The sequence below is a fragment of the Barbus barbus genome (genome assembly GCF_936440315.1).
Source record: "Barbus barbus genome assembly, chromosome: 44".
Lineage (NCBI taxonomy): Eukaryota > Metazoa > Chordata > Actinopteri > Cypriniformes > Cyprinidae > Barbus > Barbus barbus.
The window spans coordinates 123757-145745 of record NC_136722.1 but is presented as its reverse complement, the minus strand read 5'-3'; the positions used below and the strand labels follow the sequence as shown (position 1 = coordinate 145745).

Below are 21989 nucleotides of genomic sequence, written 5' to 3'. Positions count from 1 at the left end.
CTCCATTTGCCAGTTTAACAGCTCTAAATTTTCTCCTATAACACCTGACAAGAGATCAGGAATGGTCTCCTTCATCCAGAATCACTCCAGATCCTTCAGATTCACAGCTTCTTCTCTTCAGTTCACCTCACTCATTTTCTACAGGGTTCAGGTCAGAGCACTGGAATGGCCAGCAGAAGCTTGGTTTTGTGCTCAGTGACCCATTTTTGTGTTGTTTTTGAGGTTAGTGTTTGGATTTTTTTATGGTTGGAAGATCCAAACATGGCCCATTATAAGATTTCTAACAGAGTCAGTCACTTGTTTATTTTTTTATCTGTTGGTATTTGATAGAATCCATGATGCCATGTGTCTAAACAAGATGTCCAGGACCTCCAGCAGAAATATAGGCCCACAACATCAAATATACAGCAGTATATTTCATTGTACACATGGGGTACTTTTTATCCCTGTGTTCACCAAACCCATCTTGAGTGTTTGCTGCTAAAAAGCAAATTTTTGAGTTTCATCTGACCATAGAAGCCAGTCCCATCTGAAGTTCCAGTCGTGTCTGATAACTGAATATGCTGGAGATTGTTTTTGGATGAGTGAGGAGAACTTTTCTTGAAACCCTCCCAAACAACATGTGCTGATGTAGGTGCTGTTTGACTATTTTTTTTAAAGGTTTTCTGACCCCGAGACTCAACTATTTTCTACAATTCTCCAGTTGTGTTCCTTGGAGAGTCTTTAGCCACTCAAACTGTCCTCCTCACCGTGCATCAGGACGATATAGACACACGTCCTCTTCCAGGCAGTTTCCTAACATTTTATGTTGATTGGAAATTGTTAATTTTTGCCCTTATGGTGGAAATGGGAATTTTCACTGCTCTAGCTCTTTTCTTAAAGCCACTTCACTAATTTGTGAAGCTCAATTATCTTTTCCTGCACATCAGAAATATATTCTTTGTTTTTTCTCATTGTGATGATGATTAAGGGAATTTGGGCTTTGTTTTCCCTCCTATTTATATTTCTGTGAAATAGGAAGCCATGGCTGGATAATTTCATGTTCATAATCACCCTGGAGTGCTCAAAATTGTGAATATGAATGAGAATATACTTCAGAGATATTTCAAAATTCATAAGAATTTCCAGGGTTATCCAACGAAAGATTAGATTTTTGGTAATTTTTTAAATAAAAGATAAAAAGGATTAACAATGCAGATTAATTTTCTCAGCCTTCTTTGATCATATTTACCAAGGGTGCCGATATTTTTGGCCATGATTGAATATAGTTGTATTTAAGGTAATTAAGCCTGTTGATTGGACAGGTACAGTGTAATTGTTTTGCATCTCTGGATTACTGCAGTGAAGGCCAGTCAGAAATGTTGTCTGACATTCTTTAGCCATTCTGGATGTCCCCTTGCTTTAATATTAATACTATGATGAAGTTATTATTAAGTAAATTATTATGAAGGTTCACTTTTAAACTCAATAAATGAACTCCAGATGGAAACGCATAAAATTTAAAACTCACATTTAACAAAAGTATGGTCATTTGTATGGTGGAATGTAAATTCAGTAGAAGCTTAACAAGCATGAAATATCATTTATCATTGTCTTGAAATATGGCTGTCATCCTATACTCGTACTTTAGGCCATAGTATTCCAACTATTATTTTTCATTATATTTCTCACTGCTTTTAATTTCTCAAGCTACTCTCATTCTATTGCAAAAACACAAACAGAGACTCTGAAGAAAGACCACTTGCTCGCCTCATGGAACGCACAGGAATGTAAACAAGGCACTTTAATTGCATTATTTACAATAAGTCACCGAGTTGCCTGTGAAATTGTGTTTAAAACATTTACGACACATTAGCTTTGCTTTATTATGTAATTTACGGGCACTGACGAGCAGAAGTGAAGCAAATAAAGAGAGCTCTGTGCAGCATGTAAACAGCTACGCCTGTGAAAGCTTCCTCAGAGCAGAGCTTTCTGCTTCAGAGTCAAATACTTACACTTCTTTAGACTTTATGCCACAATACACAAATCCATTAGAGCTTCCAAACGTGCCAGGCAGCTTGAGATAATAACACAAAAACACGCTCTATATTGTGATGGTCTCAGCGGAACATTTGACTAGAACAATTACTGGAATTCAGTAAGTGTTTCAGCGTCTGAAATTAAGTATGTTTTTAAGTTAATGTACGTAATTACAGTTGAAAGCCTTAGTTTGAAGAGCATGAATATTTGTGTGGTTTTTGCACTTCAGAAATGTTTTAAATCTACTTTATGGGTTAATTATCTTACGGCAGTGGTGACAAAAATACTATGTTTTATTCCACCAGGGGCCAAGGGGTCCAAAGGGTGATACCGGGGCCCCAGGGGTTCAGGGGCCTCCAGGATTAAAGGTAAATTATTTTTATATGTGTATGTAGTGCAGGGGCCTGTGCCTTAAGAACTAGTTTGACCAACTAGCAGTTAGCCAAGGGGTAAGAAGTCTAATTTTTCTGATTTAAATTAGACCAAGCTACATTTTTATGTAACTAACTTAAAAAAAAAAAAAAAAAAAAGTTATGATCAGTCTTAAAGAAAAAAATTTGATGACTAACTTTTAAGACAACTCTAAGCCTTTTATGCAGCTGGCCACAGGTGTGAAAGAGAGTGTGTGTGTGTGTGTGTGTGTGTGTGTATAATGACTGCGTGTGTGTGTGTGTGTGTTTGTGTGTTTGTGTTTGATTAGGAAGAGAGAAAGTGGAGAATTCTGGGGCTGTTTGTTGGTGTGTAATCAGGAATATAATCGCAGATGCAAACCTCTGAAATACTCAATATCAGAGCACACAGACGCACACACACACTCAGACCACTGACAGCAGAACTGCTTCTGAATTCATCGTTCATTCATTTCAAAAGATCAGTATCTAATTAATTTAATACATTTAATAAGTCAGTCTCTATGTATGATCACTTGTGGTCCATGATGAGTTCCAGGTGATCTCAGAGTTGTTGATTTAAAATGATAAAAAAACAAACAAACATAACAAATCAACTATAAATAAATCAATAAATAAATTGTGACAAGCACCCCAGAGTGTACATAACAGAGTATATACATTACTGAGCCCAAACTTCATAACAGTGGTGTACATAAGGAAAAAACACTTGATTGTAAATAATAGAACCAGATTGGATTCTCCTAATGGATATTGATCTGTTGACGTGTCATAATTCTAATCTCTGCATTCTCTAATAACATCTGGCTGATGGAGGACTGGAATCATCTCATATTGTGTGAAACAAAACACCAGATGAGATTAAAGAACAGCTTTGTTCTGAATGTCTGAGGCACATAAACACACAGCAGAGAAACATAATGACTACCAGACTGAACACACACACACACTACACAAAACACACACAGACACACACACACACACACACACACACACACACACTGTACACAACAAACTCACAGCAACCTCAAACTCTTATCCTTCACTAAGTCATTATACACTGTGTGTGTGTATAATGACTGCGTGTGTGTGTGTGTATAATGACTGCGTGTGTGTGTGTGTATAATGACTGTATGTGTGCGTGTGTGTGTGTGTGTGTGTGTGTGTATAATGACTGTGCGTGCGCGCCTGTGTGTGACTGTGTGTGTGATACAAGCAGCTGCAGAGGTTTGTGTGTGTATCATATTCTGATTTCACACATTATCATCAGAAGTTCTTGTCGTTGCTGAATATGGATGTGAGTGTGTTTTTAATTCTGCTGTGTGTGTTTTGCATGAATTACTGCTGTAGGGTCAGAAAGGAGAGCCGGGGATTGTGTCTGGAGTTCATGCGCCGCAGGGACCCAAAGGACTGAAGGTCACCCATGACTTCTTTAACCCAAAGACTATAGAATCCCCAAGACGTGTCACTCGTATAGTTTTGAATGGGGAAGAATGCAACGTTTGGTCTTTGTTTAACCTTTAACTGCTGCATTACTCAAGACCAGTCTACACCAAACTTTTAACACCAAACTTTTCTGAGACGGACAGGATTTGTTTGCATTTATTTGATTTCCTTGCTTTTCTTTACTTCTCACAGGGAGATCGTGGCGTTCCTGGAACTCCTGGTCAAACGGTAAGCAGAAGATCATGTGACTTTGACTCTTATTATTATTCATTATGAATGTTCCACATGAAAGTTTAAAGGGAGCGTGTTTAATTAATCCCATCAATTAATATGATAAATATAATTGTTTACATTATTCTCCAACTATTTTTCTGACATTCCTCCATCACATCATCCAAGTTTTTCTAGAATTCATTTTCTAAAACTTAAAGCTTTAGTTGAATATCTCAGTTTCCAGCATCATCATTTTTCTGAAAACTGTAGAGAGAATGAAGGTAAGATGGCTTGGTCTATTTATAGAAGTTCTCTCTCGGCTGATGGGATAGACTGAGTGATTGCTGATGGTGAATTGGCCGTGTTAATTATCTGCGCGTGCTCCTCCCGAAATTTGTTAATAAAACATCACTACAAGACATATCGGCATAATATTTCATATCGGGGCGATGCCGATATTTACATTTAAAGCCATTATTGGCCGATTCTGATATCAGTCCGATAATATCGTGCATCCCTAATATATACTGTGTGTATATATATATATATATATATATATATATATATATATCCCACCTCCACCCCAACTCCTCACCATCAGCCCGCTCCTACCCCAGCGTGGGGAGGAGCTCGGGGGGGGAGCGCTCTGGGTCCGGGCTAAATGCCGAGCTCGGACCCCTCTCCCCGGACAGGAGGAGTGCCCCGGGTTCGGGAGTAATTTACAGAGCTCGGAGCCCTCTCCCCGGACAGCACGCCAAATACGCATAAACCTTAACTCTGTTCATTATACGCAAGGGCGAACTCGTGAAATATGGGAGAAGCGCAATACGAGCTGTGTGTTCCTCCCTGCAAATGTTTTTTTGTGTATGCGGGGGATACACACAGCTTGTGTGTGTTGGCGTTCCCCGCGGCGCTGCCCGCTTCCGCGGAGGCGGCGCTCGTGGGTTTCGCGGCGGGATCTGATGGCAGGATCGGAGACGAGCGAGTCTCTATCTCCATCCTCACCTGTCAGATCCCATGACCGGCAGCGGCGTCGGTGTTTCTCGTGTCTTCCTCAGAGGAGGTTGACATGGGAAGCGTCGAGCATGTTGCACCCACTCTGTCACCCCAATATGAGGAGCTTGTGGAGTGGCTTGTCGAACCGCAGAGAGGGTTTTCTGCAGTTTCAGACGCGCCTCCACATCCGAGCCTGCCTTTTTTTCCCCGACCTCCACACTGAGGTGTCGAGGTCGTAGGGAAATCAATTCGGCCCGCCTCTTCATCCCCTCTTGATTACTACGGTATGTGATGGGGACGAGTGAGCGCGATCACAGAGTGATGCTGCGTGTGGAACAGACGCTTGCGAGCTATCTTTCCCATGACGCTGCGTCGTCTCTGAAGGCAAGGGGTACGCGGCAGCAAGTCAGGTTGGCTTATGTCTGCTCGCCATGGTGGTGTTGCGGGCATGCCAGGCTGACCTGCTCAAGCAGTTGGATAAGGGCGGGGGTTTCTCCCTCGCCGCTCTCTAGCTCACGGGGCTGCTAGGTGAGAGCAGTCCCTGCCGCTGAAGGGTGTGCGGTCAAGGACCTCCTGAAGGGTGTGCGGTCAAGGACCTCCCAGCCAAGCAGGTGAAGAGGTCTTCGGCCATGATGCCCTGATGTGAGTGGGATCAGGGCTTATGAGGGTAGCCCCGCTGGGGTAGAGCACGATTCGCCGCAGCATACGGTGCTCGTCTTCCCCCAGTGCCCTCAGGAGATCGTTCTGCCAACCCTGCCACCTACGGTGCTTCAGGGTGCAGCGGTCTCCAGCGAGCGCACGTCTCAGTCTCTTCCGCCCGGTACCGTAGCGGAGCTGAGATGTTCGCCACCCCTTCGGGGGTCTCTAGAGCAGCTGGTTCGGTTGTTCCCTGCTGGTTCGCCACTTCAGGGCACCGAACTAGCCGCTCTGACTACACCAGAGACCAGTCTCGAGGGACTGGTTCCTTTAGTAGACTATTTCGCAGCGTGTAAGCTACTGCCAAATGTGTCTAGATGGGTCCTGCGCACTGTAGAGAGAGGCTACAGAATCCAGTTCGATTCTCGTCCGCCGCAGGGTTAGCCCACTCCACCTTGAGGGTCTATGTGGCGGCAATCTCGGCTTACCACACCCCTCTTGGTGGACTGACAGTGGGCAGACAACCCCTAGTTACACGTTTCCTCTGTGGTGCACTGAGGCAGTCGGTTCGTGGATGCCACTCAGATGGCCTATGAGTCTTCTGACCTCCCCTCGCCATGGGAGTTAGAGCTCATTCCATGAGGAGTGTGGCGGCCTCCAAGGCCTTTCTCGCAGGTGTCCCTATCCAACGCTGCAGGATGGTCTACACCCCTGACCTTGTCAGGTTTTATGACCTAGACATACGAGCCACTCCAGGTTTCCGTTCTCTCGCGCTAGATGTGCTCCGTTGGATACACACAGGGCAGGGACTTGGAAGTCTGGTGCCGTGGGTATCTCGTTCCCCAAAGCGTCTCCTGATGCAGCTCGAGTTCCTGAAGAGGAACGTCTTAGGTTACGTATGTAACCCCAGTTCCTCGAAGGAACAAGACGCTGCGTCGCGAGGCCACACTTCCAGCATCCCTGCCAGCGCTTGCTTCATTCTAGAAGCTGATGCCAGTTTCACCGCACGTGCTTTTATACCAGCTGGTCATTACGTCACCTCGCCCGTGATGTCCCTCCCATCCATTGGACAGATTTCATTGGTATTCAGAGCCGGTTACGCTGTAGGCGTTCCCCAAAGCGTCTCCTGACGCAGCGTCTCGTTCCTTCGAGGAACTGGGGTTACATACGTAACCTAAGACGTTTCAGATGAGCTTGTATGTTTGGGATCATGAGCAGATCATGATCTGCTCATGATCATTATATTTATTTGCTTCCTCAGAGTTTGCTAAACATTCTGTAGTGTACTAGGTATATAAGACAGCATGTGATGTGTCCTGTGCCATGCCTCGTCTTATTCGTTTTTGTTAGTAACTGTTATGTAAGCTAGTTTGTCATTGTCAACGTACTGTTGTATTGTTGTTGTGCTTTTTAATTAAGAATAACAATGAATCCATCTTTTGTTTTAGTCTTAAAAAATGAAAGGTGTATAGACATAAGCAAAACAGACAATTATCTTTTCTTGTAAAATGTGACACCAAGATCGCAAATTTGAAAGTGAAAGCGCACGAAAAAAGGAATTCCTGATCACAAAATTTAAATCACAAATAATACCGATGAAAAAGAACGAGTTGAATGTTGAACACTTTCGTTACCATATAACTATAAACTATGATAAAAGTTCATCAGCATGCATTGATTAATCAAATGTTCAAATGTGCAAAAACAAAAAACTAATTGCAACCAAATTATGTGCTTGTGCGACCAACTGAGAAAGTTAGTCGCAACAGTGAGATCAGTGGGAAGAGCCCTGCATGAAAGACTGCTAATTCTCAAAACATTTTTTAAGATGACTGAAAGGAGGAAAAACCAAAGTGAAGTATGGACTTGCTTCACGCAGTCATTTATTTACTTTATAACAGTAAATAAATATCGGTTCTGCATATCGGTTATCAGGCACGCAAACATGCAAATAATTGGTATCGGTTATAAAAAATCAATATCGGTCGATCACTAGTTAGGACATCTGTCAGCTGTGCAGCACAGTCTCTCAGAACACGGCCAGGTATGTTGTCAGGACCCGCAGCCTTGCGTGGGTTAATCCTAGATAGGGTCTTCCTTACGTCGGCTGGAGACAGACAGAGCGCCCGGTCGTTGGGAGGTGTGGGCAGTTTTTGTGCAGGTGTGTCATTCTGAATTTCAAACCGTGAATAAAAGTGGTTGAGTGCATCGGGAAGGGATGTGTCCTCATCACAGGCCTGTGGCGGGGGCTTGTAGTCAGTGATGGTCTGAATGGCTTGCCACAGGCTCCGTGTGTCTCTGCTGTCTGTGAAGTGATTGTTGATTTTTTGAGCGTATGACCGTTTTGCATTTTTGATGCCACAGGACAGACTGGCTCTTGCTGTTTTGAGGGCTGCTTTATCTCCTGATCTGAATGCTTCATCTTTGGTCTTTAGCAGCCCACGAACCTCTGCTGTCATCCATGGCTTCTTGTTTGCACGTGTGGTGATGGTCATGGTGACTGTCACATCATCAGTGCACTTTTTGATGTAAGCAGTCACAGTTTCAGTGTACTCATGCAGGTCTGTGTGGTTGTTGTAGGTGGCTGCCTCTTTAAACATATTCCAGTCTGTGTCCTGGAAGCAGTCCTGCAGTGCTGAGGTGGCATTGTCTGGCCATACTGTTATCTGCTTTTTAACCGGTTTGGCGAGTTTGAGAAGTGGTCTATATGCTGGGATTAGCATAACAGTGATGTGGTCTGAGTACCCGAGGTGGGGGCGGGGTACAGCCTTGTAAGAGTTCTTTCTCCAAACTTTAGCCTTTCCATCACTTTGGTCCATAAAATCAGTCCATAAAACCTTGTCCCAGAATTTTTGAGGCTCGTCTCCTATTCTTCTTGCTAATGAGTGGTTTGCATCTTCTGGTGTAGCCTCTGTACTTTTGTTCATGAAGTCTTCTGCGAGCAGTAGATTGTGATACCTTCACTCCTGCCCTCTGGAGGTTGTTGCTTATGTCACTAACAGTTGTTTTAGGGTCTTTCTTTACAGCTGTCACAATGTTTCTGTCATCAACTGCAGATGTTTTCCTTGATCTACCTGTTTGAGGTGTTACTTAGTACACCAGTGGTTTCTTTCTTCCTCAGGAGATTCCAAATGGTTGTACTTGTTATTGCCAGTGTTTGTGCAATGGTTTGATTGATTTTTCATCTTCTCTCAGCTTCACAATTGCTTGTTTTTCACCCATAGACACCTCTCTGGTTTTCATGTTGGTTACACGCCTGACTAACTATAAATGCAGTCTGCACGGATCTGAAACTGAGCGCAGACATTCAGTGCTATTTATTGTTTGAATAATCAACTAATAGGACACACCAGGGCAACAAAACACACCTGTCAGGCACATGTTCCAATACTTTTGGTAACATGAAAAATGGGTGGGTTCAAACAAAAGGTGCTATCTTCTAAGTTGTGTATCAGATCCAGATGAAAATACCTGTAAATAAAAGCTGAAATGTTAATCTCTCATCTCATATTCATCTTTTGATGGCAAACCCAAATGTTTACGGTCTACAGCAAAAATAAAGGAATTGGCCTCACTGTTTTAATACTTTTGGAGGGCACGGTATATATATATATATATATATATATATATAAATATAAATAAATATATATATATATATACACACACTGTATATGTGTGACCCTGTACCACAAAAGCAGTCATGAGTAGCACAGGTATATTTGTAGCAATAGCCAAAAATACATTGTATGGGTCAAAATTATCGATTTTTCTTTTATGTCAAAAATCATTAGTCAAGTCAAGTCTGCTTTATTGTCAATTCTTCCACATGTACGGCACATACATACAGAGAATTGAAATTGCGTTACTCTCAGACCCTTGGTGCATACAGTTAACATTAAACACTGACAGTAGACGTTCAAATACAGATAAATACAGTTTAAACATATGTATATACAACTATACAGATATACAAATGAGGACATTGTAGAAAAATAAAGAAAGATAGATAAAGTGGCATAAGGCACATGGCAGATAGAGGGCAAACCAGTTAAATAAAACAAAACTGTGCAGATATATGTGTATATGTATAGAGTGTATAGATATAGTGCAAGAGGAGCTTATCAGTCTGAGGACATTGTAGAAAAAAAAAGAGATAAATAAAGTGGCATAAGGCACAAGGCAGAATAGATAGAGTGCAAACCAGTTAAATTAAACAAAAACTGTGCAGATGTGTATATGTATAGAGTGTGTGTATATATATAGTGCAAGAAGAGCTTATCAGTCTGTTAAAGTGACAGGAGAACAGTCTTTTTCTCAGACTATCCAAAGAGGTAGTTTGCAGTCAATGCTGGATGAGGTAGTGATCAGTCCAATGCTGCACAAGTGAGAGGTGCTGGTCACAGTTTTTAAGTGGGTGGGGGGGTCCTGGGGATGTGGGGAGCTGGGGGGGAGGGTCGTAGTGTCAGTGTTCAGTGTTGCATGGGGTAAAAGAGGGGAGGGGGGGCAAGGACGGGAGGGAGTTCGGCTTCCTGACAGCATGATGTATAAAGCTGTCCTTCAGTCTGCTGGTCCTCGCCTGGAGACTCCGCAGTCTCCTCCCTGATGGCAGCAGACTGAAGAAGCTGTGTGTCGGGTGGGTGGGATCACCTGCAATGCAGAGGGCTTTGCGGGTGAGACGGGTGCTGTAGATGTCCTGGAGGGAGGGGAGAGAGACACCAACAATCTTCTCAGCTGCTCTCACTATGCGTTGAAGTGACTTGCGGCAGGATGCGTTGCAAGCGCCATACCACACAGTGATGCAGCTAGTCAGGATGCTCTCGATGGTGCCTCTGTAGAAGGTGCACATGATGGGGGTCGGGGCTCTGGCTCTTCTAAGTTTGCGGAGGAAGTAGAGACGCTGCTATGCTTTCTTGGCCAGTGCTACAGTTTTCAATTCAATTCAAGTATATTTGTATAGCGATACAAATCGTTGCAAAGCAGCTCTACAGGAATTTATGTTTCCACAATATATTTATATATTGCAGAACCTTAATATGTTTGACTTATGGCAAAATTTGGTAATTCTGTATGTTGTCTGAGCATTGGCATCCTCCGAAGTCCTCTGAGGGGTTGGCATCATCTTTCTCAGGTGTTCGGTCATCTCAGATCATTTAAGGGTTGGATCCAGACTGAATCTTCTGTCATTCCTAGTTACCACGGAATGTTAATCAACAGAGAAACAAATAGAAACATAATTAGCATAGCTGCTGTTCCATCTAAGCAAAAATTATTTGTTCAACCCAAGCTAAAGAATAATAATAATGTACATTTGATCAGATATAACTGCAGTACAAGATTATAAGATGCATTATGTGAATGCTTGGCTAAAGAGATGTGTCTTTAATCTAGATTTAAACAGAGAGAGTGTGTCTGAACCCTGAATGTTATCAGGAAGGCTATTCCAGAGTTTGGGAGCCAAATGTGAAAAAGCTCTACCTCCTTTAGTGGACTTTGCTATCCTAGGTACTACCAAAAGTCCAGAGTTTTGCAACCTTAGGGAGCGGGTTGGATTGTAGCGTGGTAGAAGACCAGTTAGATACGCAGGTGCTAAACCATTTAGGGCCTTATAGGCAAGTAATAATATTTTGTAAATGATACGGAACTGAATAGGTAGCCAGTGCAGAGATTGTAAAATTGGGGTAATATGATAATATTTTCTTGACCTGGTAAAAACTCTAGCCGCTGCATTTTGGACTATCTGTAGCTTGTTTATTGAAGATGCAGGACAACCAGCTAGCAGTGCATTACAATAGTCCAGTCTAGAGGTCATGAATGCATGAACTAGCTTTTCTGCATCAGAAACAGGTTGTTAGTCCAGGAGAGGTCCTCTGTGATGTGCACACCCAGGAACTTGGTGCTGCTGACTCTCTCCACAGTCGCACCGTTGATGGTCAGAGGGGCATGCTGAGTGTGTACTCTCCTGAAGTCAACAACAATCTCCTTCGTCTTCTTCACATTCAGAGAGAGATTGTTGTCACTGCACCACCCGGCCAGGCGGCTCACCTCGCTCCTGTAGTTTGTCTCATCTCTGTTGTTAATGAGACCCACCACAGTCGTGTCATCCGCAAACTTAATGAAAAGGTTGGAGTTGTGTGACGGTGTGCAGTCGTGGGTCAGCAGAGTGAAGAGGAGGGGGCTCAGCACACATCCTTGGGGGGCCCCAGTGTTCAGTGTGATGGTGCTGGATGTGTTACTGCCGACCCGTACTGCTTGAGGTCTCCCGGTCAGGAAGTCCAACAGCCAGTTGCACAGAGAGGTGTTGAGCCCCAGCTGGACCAGTTTGTGAGTGAGCTGTTGAGGGATGATTGTGTTGAATGCTGAACTGAAGTCTAAGAACAGCATCCTGACATATGTGTCTTTTTTGTCCAGATGTGTGAGGGGTGGGTGGAGGGCAGTGGCGATGGCATCATCAGTCGAGCGGTTGGATCTATATGCAAACTGGAAGGGGTCCAGGGAGGGGGGGAGGACAGACTTGATGTGGTGCATGACTAGCTGTTCAAAGCACTTCATGAGAATAGGAGTGAGTGCTATTGGACAGTAGTCATTGCAGCAGGATGGAGATGACTTCTTTGGGGCTGGAATGATGGTGGTAGCTTTGAAGCATGTGGGGACAACGGCCTGATTTAATGAGATGTTGAAAATGTCTGTGAAGACATCAGTGAGTTCCACTGCACAGTCTCTCAGTACACGCCCAGGAATGTTGTCAGGACCCGGAGCTTTGCGTGCATTGATCCTGCTGAGGGATCTCCTCACACTGTCCGGGGACAGCGTCATCACCTGGTCTTAATATTAGGATATTAAGTAAAGATCATGTTCCATGAACATATTTTGTGAATTTCCTACCATAAATATATCAAAACTTCATTATTGATTAGTAATATGCATTGCTAAGAACTTCATTTGAACAACTTTAAAGGAGATTTTCTCAATATTTAGATTTTTTTTGCTCCCTCAGATTCCAGATTTTCAAATAGTTATATCTCAGCCAAATAGACCCTTATGGCTGTTTTTTTGCTCCAGGGTCATATTTATAGAAAGAGAAGAGAGCGAAAGAGATATCAGATTATATATAGAGAGAGATAAGGTCATGTTGTTTATTGTCATTATCCTATACACTCAACAAGCCAGACCTGTTGATTCATTATATTTGGTCTAAACACTTAATCTCAGGACTATTTCCCCGTTACACCGGAGGTAGTCTGACTTACTCCCTTACTATTTTACAATTCATGTGTGTTTTTCACTTTCCGGTGGCTCTGCTGTTTGTGTACAGCTGCTTCTGTTCAAAAAGTTCTGGAAAAAGTGTTGAGGCGAGAGCAGAGGACACTTGTTTGTGTTCGTCTGCATTGCTCTGATTTCTGTCTCATCACATGTCATCTCATCTAGGGCCCGGTCGGACCCGCTGGACCTAAGGGAGAGTTCGGATTTCCAGGACGACCGGTCAGTTACTTATTAAACACATAAACCTGCACATCCACACTCAATATATAGTTTATAATAACTGTCATTAACAGCATTAGTGGACATAACATTATATAACACTTAACAAAATTAACATTAATGTTTCAAAGTTTGGGGTCAGTTTTTCATAAATATTTTTGAATGAAGTCTCTTCTGCTCACCAAAACTGCATGTATTGTATTTGATATAAAAAATACAGTAAACATTTTGAATATTTAAAATAACTGAAATCATTCTAATATACTGATTTACTGCTCAACAAACATTTCTGATTATTATCAATGTTGAAAACAGTTGTGCTGCACAATATTTTTGTGGAAACCGTGACACATTTTATTTTTCAGGATGCACAGATGAATGGAAAGTTCAAAAGAACAGCATTTATTTGAAACAGAAATCTTTTGTAACTCTATAAATGTCTTTACTGGCACTTTTGATCAATTTAATGCATCCATGATGAATAAAAGCATTAATTTCTTTAATACTCCAAACTTTCAAACATATGACAGTATATTGTGATTGTAATCATGTGTTTCCTCAGGGTCGTCCAGGAATTAACGGGCGTAAGGGTGAAAAAGGAGATTCTGTCGGTTTACCTGTGAGTTTCTCTCATGTGTCCCCAAAAAACTATGTATTATTACTTTATCAGAAAAAAGTGAACGTTCTTACTTTTAGCGTTTTTTGCGGTTTTGTTTCTGAAAGTATTTTCCAAATTCATCTCTCATATTTTTGAAACATATTTTGTCACAGTTTTAACTGCACATATTTTAAAATCAGATATAACAGATTTCTACAGTAGCATATTACCATCATTTAGCAGCCTTGAAGCCCATGCTTTGTCTGTCTTGAACGTTTGAATACATTATTGCTTAATAAATGTATATATGGATATTTTAAGTGGCACTTCAGTAAGTAACTAGAAAAAACTAAATTGTTGAGCTGTTTCTCACATCATTTCATGGCTTTTCCCAAAAATGTATATGTACTTAAATAATCAAAGAACATTTAAAGGAATAGTTCACAAAAAACGAACAAGAGCTGTAAATGCACTCACCCTCAGTTCATCCAAGATCAGGATGAGTGTGTTTCTTCATCAGGTTTGTAGAAATGTGTCTCTGCATCAGTGTCTCAGCAATGGATGCTCTGCAGTGAATGGGTGCCGTCAGAATGAGAGTCCAAACAGCTGATAAAAACATCACAATAATCCACACCACTCCAGTCCATCAGTTAACATCTGCAGAAGACAAAAGCTGAAACACATCCAGCATTAAGATGTTTTTAAATTCGAACCTTTGCCTCTGGCTAAAATACAAGTCCATAATCCATAATAAACATATCCATAAAAACATATTTTGCCCAGAAGCAACAGTTGATGGACTGGAGTGGTGTGGCTACATTTCTGCAAATCTGATGAAGAAACAAACTTGTGGCTTGAGGATGAGTATATTTACAGAAAATGTTATTTTTTTGTGAACTTTTTCTTTAAGGGGAGACACTGCAGGCAAACACAGTTTTTTCATGCACCTGTCAAGTTTGAGACTTTGAGCTTTTCAGTTTTTTATAGTGTTTTTTTCAGACTAGTGGAAAGACACTAAAAAGACATCCAAAAGACACTGTTAAGTGTTTCTTTTATAGCACTTTATCTATTTGTGTCAATAGATTTCAATTCCAATACATATTTTTAAAGGCCTTCTATGGAAGAAAAATAATGCCATATCTTTGAAACAAAAAAGCTTGTTGAATAGCGCTAACTGAAAAAATAATGCATTACAATTAACAGTGCTTGCATTTTAATGCCTTGTATTTCCAGGGCTTGCATATTTAGGTCCTGAAATTTAACATAGTTGTTTATTTAAGCTGTGAATATTTCAATTCAAAATATTTCACACACATTTTCATAATAAAAAATTAAATCATTCATATTCACCTTCCAGAATTCACTTGCAAAATATTAAATATTTTAAAAAATATGATGTATAATATTCGACAGGCAAATTTCGGTCATTTTATTTCACTTTCCAAATTTGCTGCCACAAATTCAGTGGTTAAAATTGGGCAGAAAATTCAGCGTTGTATATCCGGGAAGCGCAGGAATAGCAGTAGAGCACCGATGCATGATCTCCAGCTGATGTCAGCCGCTCACCAGCAGGTGGCGCAAGCGGCTGTTAATGAAGACCAAAGCAACAGGTGGATCAAGTCATTCATTCACAAAAACTGATTTGCAGAAATGGAGCAAGCGCTAAGTAGAAGTTTTGATTATCGGGGCCAGTATAAACATGTGGAAACGCTGATTGTGTGTATTTTTAATTCAACCTCTTCGCTGTTTCCCGTAGCCTACATGTAAGCAGCTTTCTCTACCACAAAGGAGATTATAATGCTCTTTTACCCAGCGCTGAAGTACAGAACTAACATTACATCTGAGGAAGACATATATTGCTTTCGGTTGCTTAGTTTCTGTAACTTTGTAACATGGCTTGTGTGATGCTGTATGTGATGCTGTGCTGTAATAGACAACTATGTTAAATTTCAGGACCTAAAAATGCAAGCCCTGGAAATACAAGGCATTAAAATGCAAGCACTGTTAATTGTAATGCATTATTTTTCCAGTTAGCGCTATCCAACAGGCTTTTTTGTTTCAAAGATATGGCATTATTTTTCTTCCATACCGTTTTCTCAAAATGAGTTTTTTCTCCTACACTGAGCCACAAATCTCCACTTCAGCAGCACTTACACACACCAGACTTTACATTTTTATTGCTGTCTATATCCTGAAGGTTTTTACACAGGCATTTGTTCAAATCTAATTTGCTTCATTATATACAACATCCAAAAATTCCCCCCAAAATTGTGAAAAAATATTGTTTTCTGTCTGTTCTAAGTATTTTCTGAATTATGACTTCATGCAGTTTAGATTGTTGTACTAGACATTTATGCAAATTAGTGCATATTTCATTCAATAATGCCTCATTTGCATATTTAGAAATATGAACATTTTAACATTTTAGAAAACTTGTAATAAAAAATATATCAATATAATCAATCAACTGAGTAAATAAGGTGATAACTATTAGTTTGTTTGTTTCTACCCTATTATTGTCCTGCAGTGTCTCACTGTCTCTCTCTATATACTCAGCTTTATCCAGAAGATCCAGGATGAGCAGGGCACTTACACACACTATAACAACAGAAACAGCAAGTGAAGCAGAGAGCAGTTTTCTGTCTTGTTAGTCAGATGGTTGTGTGTTGAATGTCTGCTGTAGATCTTTGGTTGATGATATTAATGGTGTATGTTTTGTTTGTGTCTGAAGGGTCCGCCGGGGCCACCGGGGCCTCCAGGACGAGCGGGGATCTTCAGCTGTCCTAAAGGAGTGAGTGTGTCTCTGTCTCAAACACACAGACGCTCAGTGCTGTAGCTCAGTGTCTCTTTCCCTCATGTTTCTCTCTAGACCGTGTTTCCAGTCCCTCCTCGACCCGGCTGCAAAAAACCTGTGAGTGTCTACTGCTCAATATCATCATCATCTTCATTGTCTTTACACTCACTCAAAAATTATTCCTCCAAATTTTTGCGGATTTGTCATAATTAAAGGAGAATTGTGTAATTTATTATTATTATTAAATATAAAATATTTTATTTATTTACTGTTTTAATTTAGCATTTTAATATTATGTAGAAATATTTTTGTAATATTTTATCATATAATTTCATAATATTTAATTTCATTTATTTAATCAGGGACAATGCACATTAATAGTACATACAATAGGTCAAATGTGCCAGATTTAGCCAACACTGGCCAATTTTCATCCGTAGTCCATTTTAGCAGGTTGATGTTAAGGACAGGAAGAAAATATAAACAAAGTATATTAATACACCAAATTAAGAAAGAAGAATTAATATTTTTCCCCATTAATTTAGCAGCTTGCTAAATTTAGTAGCTACAGTTCACTCTGTATAGGTTATTATAAGTTTTTAATGTGAAAAATGCACACCTCCCCTTTAACCCATCAAGTGTAATGCACATTGCATTTTATATTAACTTAACTGATATCAAGTGGCAAATATGTGATTTCATACATCATTATCTTTATTTGATCATGTTCCCTTTATCTGTGGCAAGTTCTTTAGGTGGAGATGTCATATTCGAGATGCATTTATGGACTGATACGGCTTATAAACAGTGCATTTATAGTTTTTATGTATCTCTCAGCTGTATATTGAGACCCACGGAGAGTCAAAGACTGACTTTTAGAGTCAGTGATTTCATAGTAAACCCACGTTTACTATGTGCATTCAGTGCGCATGGTCCATAATCCACACAGGCATCTTTAGGGCGTGCTGCATGTCATACAGACGGAGGAACGCTCGTGATCATGGTGCTGGTGTGCCACTAACACAACACATAAAAGCTTCATGCTTCTCCTGCATCTCTGCTGGGATGGAACGAGCATTGCATGATGTTTGGTTTCCTTGTGCAGTAGCTACACACCTGAGCATCATCTCGTGAAGAACACAGCTCGTTTCTCATCAGAACATGACACGACTGTCGAATTAAAACTACTTTCTCAGCAGTTATATTAACTAACACATATTTGTTTTTCTTTTCTTCAGGTTAACAGTGATTCTACACAAGGTGAGTTTTAAGAGTTGTTTTCTTATTATCATACACTACTGTTTAATAAGAAATTAACACTTTTATTCATGAAGGATGCATTAAATTGATCAAAAGTGACAGTAAAGACATTTATGATGTTACAAAAGATTTCTATTTCAAATAAATGCTGTTCTTCTGAACTTTCTATTCATCTGTGAATCCTGAAAAATAAAATGCATCAGTTTCCACAAAAATATTGTGCAGCACAACTGTGTTCAACATTGATAATAATCAGAAATGTTTGTTGAGCAGTAAATCAGTATATTATTATGATTTCTGAAGATCATGACACTGAAGACTGGAGTAATGATGCTGAAAATACAGCTGCAGATCACAGAAATACATTACACTTTAACACATATTCACATAGAAAACAGCTGCTTTACATTATTATAATATTTCACAGTTTTTACTGTATTTTTGATCCAATAAATGCAGCCTTGGTGAGCAGAAGAGACTTCATTAAAAACTATTGAACCCCAAAGTATTGAATGGTGGTGTTTCTTGGCAGTACAGAATAATTTTCACTTTTTGTCTCACTTTTCTTGTTGAAACACATTAGAATCATGTCAGATCATGTTTTGTCAGTGTTCTGTCTGATTCTGTCTGATTTTGTCTGCTTTATGATTTTTTATTTTGCTCTTTTGTTTTGTCATAGGTAAAGGTGAAGTATATACTTTCTGCATTCTGAAATTTTCAAAAATAATTATTATTTTCATTTTTCAAATGTCATATTTCAGTTGTTCTGTATTTCAAACTGTTTTCATCAGTATTGTGTGTTTGCCGGTGTGTCTCTGACGGTTTGTGTTGATTGTGTGCTCCTGACCTGTAGAGGGAGCCAGCAGCTCATCGTCTGGACGAGACAGAGATCTGCCTTCATCATCATCATCCTCCTCCTCCGGTAAAACATCTGACAATCAATCAATCAATCACAGCATTAAGAGTTCACTTCAGCAGCTGTGTTTCTGATGCTCTGATCTGTTCTCTCACAGGCGACACGTTGGGAACCACAGTCACGGTGAGTTTGATCTCAGACATTCTCTCACAGATACTGAGAGCGCTTCGCTGCGAGACATTGATTGAGTAGAGACTGAGCTGATGTTGTGCTGGTGAATGCATCAGGCTGCTAAAGGTGACCAGGGATTCAGAGGAGAGAAAGGAGAAGCTGGGATGCCAGGGCTGCCAGGGAGATCAGGTTCAGCGGTGAGTGACACACACACACACACGCAATCACACACACACACACACACACACACACACACACACTCACACACACACACACTCACACTCACACACTCATGAATTTATAAGGCTCTAAATGATCAAACTCTGTTGTTTCACTCAATCTCCTCCATTCCTTCTGTCATCTGATTGATAGTTTAGTGTTTATTGTCAAGTAAAAGTTATTTTAGTCTAATTGTAATCTAAACGTAATTTAAATATGCTTCACGAGTCTTTCTCGTGTCAAATCTTGACTGATTTTGTTCAAGTAAAGATCAGAATAACTGCAGTCATATCTCCAGATGAACACATACTGGACTGAAGCAGCTCAGCTTTACTTGATTCTCCATCAATCATCTTTTAGTAAAATCAGTGCGTCTCAAATCTGATCATCAGGATCTTTTGAGGAGCGTTTGTTTCCAGAAGCTTTACTTTCTCTGTTCCTCAGCGGAGGAATGATCTTCATCTCACATCTTCTGAGGAGCGTTTATTTCTTCATCTCTCAATCAGCATTGCATTATATGTTTGGATTATTTACATCTCATCTTACGAAGACATATTACTGGAGATATAGAGTGACGACTGATATTTAGATCATTTTATGTCAGTATCTGCTGCACTGTTATAAAGATCTCATTGATTTACATCACAAGCAGAGCAATCTCATCATATAAATAGCAGCATCTGCAGGAAATGATAGCATATTTCTGCTCAATTTGAGTCTCTGAATAAAATTGAGCTGTTTTTCCTCCATATTTGCTCTATATCAGGCTATAGGAGCCATAAAAGCCTGATGATCAAATATGATTAAAATAACCAAAATATGTAAAGATTTTAACATACATTAGCTCAGTAAACTCTTTCATTTCCAAAAATCTCATCTGATTATGTTGTTTCATATATCAGGCTGTATGGCTTCATATCTTGTTATTTTGCTGCTCTGTCTCTCTCTCTCCTTTTCATCTCATTCTGATTTCTGTCCTGTCTCTCAGTCTTGATTTCTCCTCACACTTCTCGCTGTCTCTGTTTGTTCTCGTCTCTCAAACTCAGTGTTTTTGATCTTTCTACTTGATTTAAGGTGTTTTATTTGAAATTTGCTGTCATGAATTAATTGGTGTGATGATTTGCACATGACTTCTCCTCTCGCAGGGTAATATCCTTCATTCAGAGATGAGAAACATCACACTGACAAATGAAGCACAATAAACTGCAAATCACTCTGAGATAATGACTGCGATCCTTTACTTCAGTTCACTTTCACACTTAGATCCCAATTAGAACATAACACGTGATAAATAAACTAGTTTATCAGCTATTGCACGACATTCTCTGTAAGCAGAAAGAAAAAAGAAAATGAGATATAACTGAAACTAAAACCATTAAAAAACTAAAATTATTACTTGAATTAAAATAAATGTCAACTGAAATAAAATAAAATATAATTTTTTTTTTTTATTTCCACTAGTTGCCAAGTAAAACTTCTCTAACTTGATGTAATAAAATAACTAAAACTGAAAAAAAAAAAAAAAAAATTATATATATATATATATATATATATATATATATATATATATATATATATATATATATATATATATCTTTCCAATTAAAATTTAAAAAATAAAATAAAAATAAAAAATGATTGAAAATATTAATAAAAAACTTATAAAAGTATCTCAATGATACTAAAATATCATTGGTAATAGATAATTGTAGATTATGATATAGTATGCATTTTCTTTTTTTAGTAGTCCCCAGCTACTGTATATCATGACTAGTTACCTAGCTGGGGACTACTGTCAGGCGCTGTGTAATATCATTGCAGAATGAGAGTATAGTTCCTAGCCATATCGGCCTAGAAAATCGCAACTTTTCATTTTCCGTCGGTCTTAGTACACGATGTATCTACAGAAGAGTCAAGCTTTAAATAGGAAAATTATCGAAACTCTTTGGTCATTTTTGAGCGAGATGCTAATGGTCTAATCAGATTCAATGATCTATGCTAAGCTATGCTAATAGTGTTACCGCCAGACCCGGAGACTGGCTGAATGGATTCAAAAACACTAAAACTTATCTGTTTAACTCTAGGGGAGGTGAAAAAAGTGGAGTGTTCCTTTAACATTACCAGATCCATCCAGATGGATGGCTTTCATGTGTAAAGGCCTGTTCACACCGGGACGAATTTCGCGCGCGATATTCGTTTAACGCCTTGTGACTAAACAAAGGGCGCCAATGTGAGTGTGCACACCGACGCGAAAAACGCCACGCATAAAGGGTCATTTTTTAAAAAGCGCCTCCGGTTCGTTTTTTTGGTGTGACACGCTGCGTCAAAAACTATCCGACCGATGAGATTGGCGCTTTTGCTCACGTGTCTGGAGCTGCTGAAGTTACAGTAAAACACAACTTGGGGGTGCTCAAACACAACGGTCTTGCCGAGCACACATACGTAACGACGAAGAAGATATACGCCAAGTAGCGTCTACACTGCCGGGAAGAAATAAGAAGATGAAGAAGAGGCAAGATGAAAGTACAGCTGCTGGTCTCGTTGGTGTCTGAACACAAAGAACTTTGACAAATGCGACAGCGACTACAAAAAGCTACTGGTGCTTGAAATATCCATGTTTTCTTTGTATGATTTTGACAAGCTCGTAAATACTTGCTCTCTTCTTCTGAGTGACAAGTGAGTGTCAGAAGCGTAAAGTTGCGCAGCGCCACCTTGTGTACCGGGGTATTTCTGTTTTACATTAAGCGCCATCTAATGTCAGGGAATTAATTTGCATGTTCACTCGGCTCATCGTCAGCGGAAATCGCTTGGGTGTGAACACAAAAAACGCGTTGAAAAACGCTGGCGAATAACGCGCGCCGATATTCGTCCCGGTGTGTATGGGCCTTAATG

General features: G+C 40.1%; 1 protein-coding gene across 1 annotated transcript in view; it reads left to right on the top strand.

The window, feature by feature from the left end:
- Positions 1-21989, top strand: part of LOC306862958 (uncharacterized protein) — a 110128-nt gene that overhangs the window by 68330 nt on the left and 19809 nt on the right. The window contains exons 24-34 of the mRNA XM_079406073.1: positions 2325-2387; positions 3780-3845; positions 4068-4103; positions 13146-13199; positions 13762-13818; positions 16529-16588; positions 16667-16708; positions 17830-17851; positions 18705-18773; positions 18865-18890; positions 18995-19075. Of these exons, the coding sequence (XP_079262199.1) occupies positions 2325-2387; positions 3780-3845; positions 4068-4103; positions 13146-13199; positions 13762-13818; positions 16529-16588; positions 16667-16708; positions 17830-17851; positions 18705-18773; positions 18865-18890; positions 18995-19075 (576 nt within the window). The remainder of the gene's footprint in view (positions 1-2324; positions 2388-3779; positions 3846-4067; positions 4104-13145; positions 13200-13761; positions 13819-16528; positions 16589-16666; positions 16709-17829; positions 17852-18704; positions 18774-18864; positions 18891-18994; positions 19076-21989) is intronic.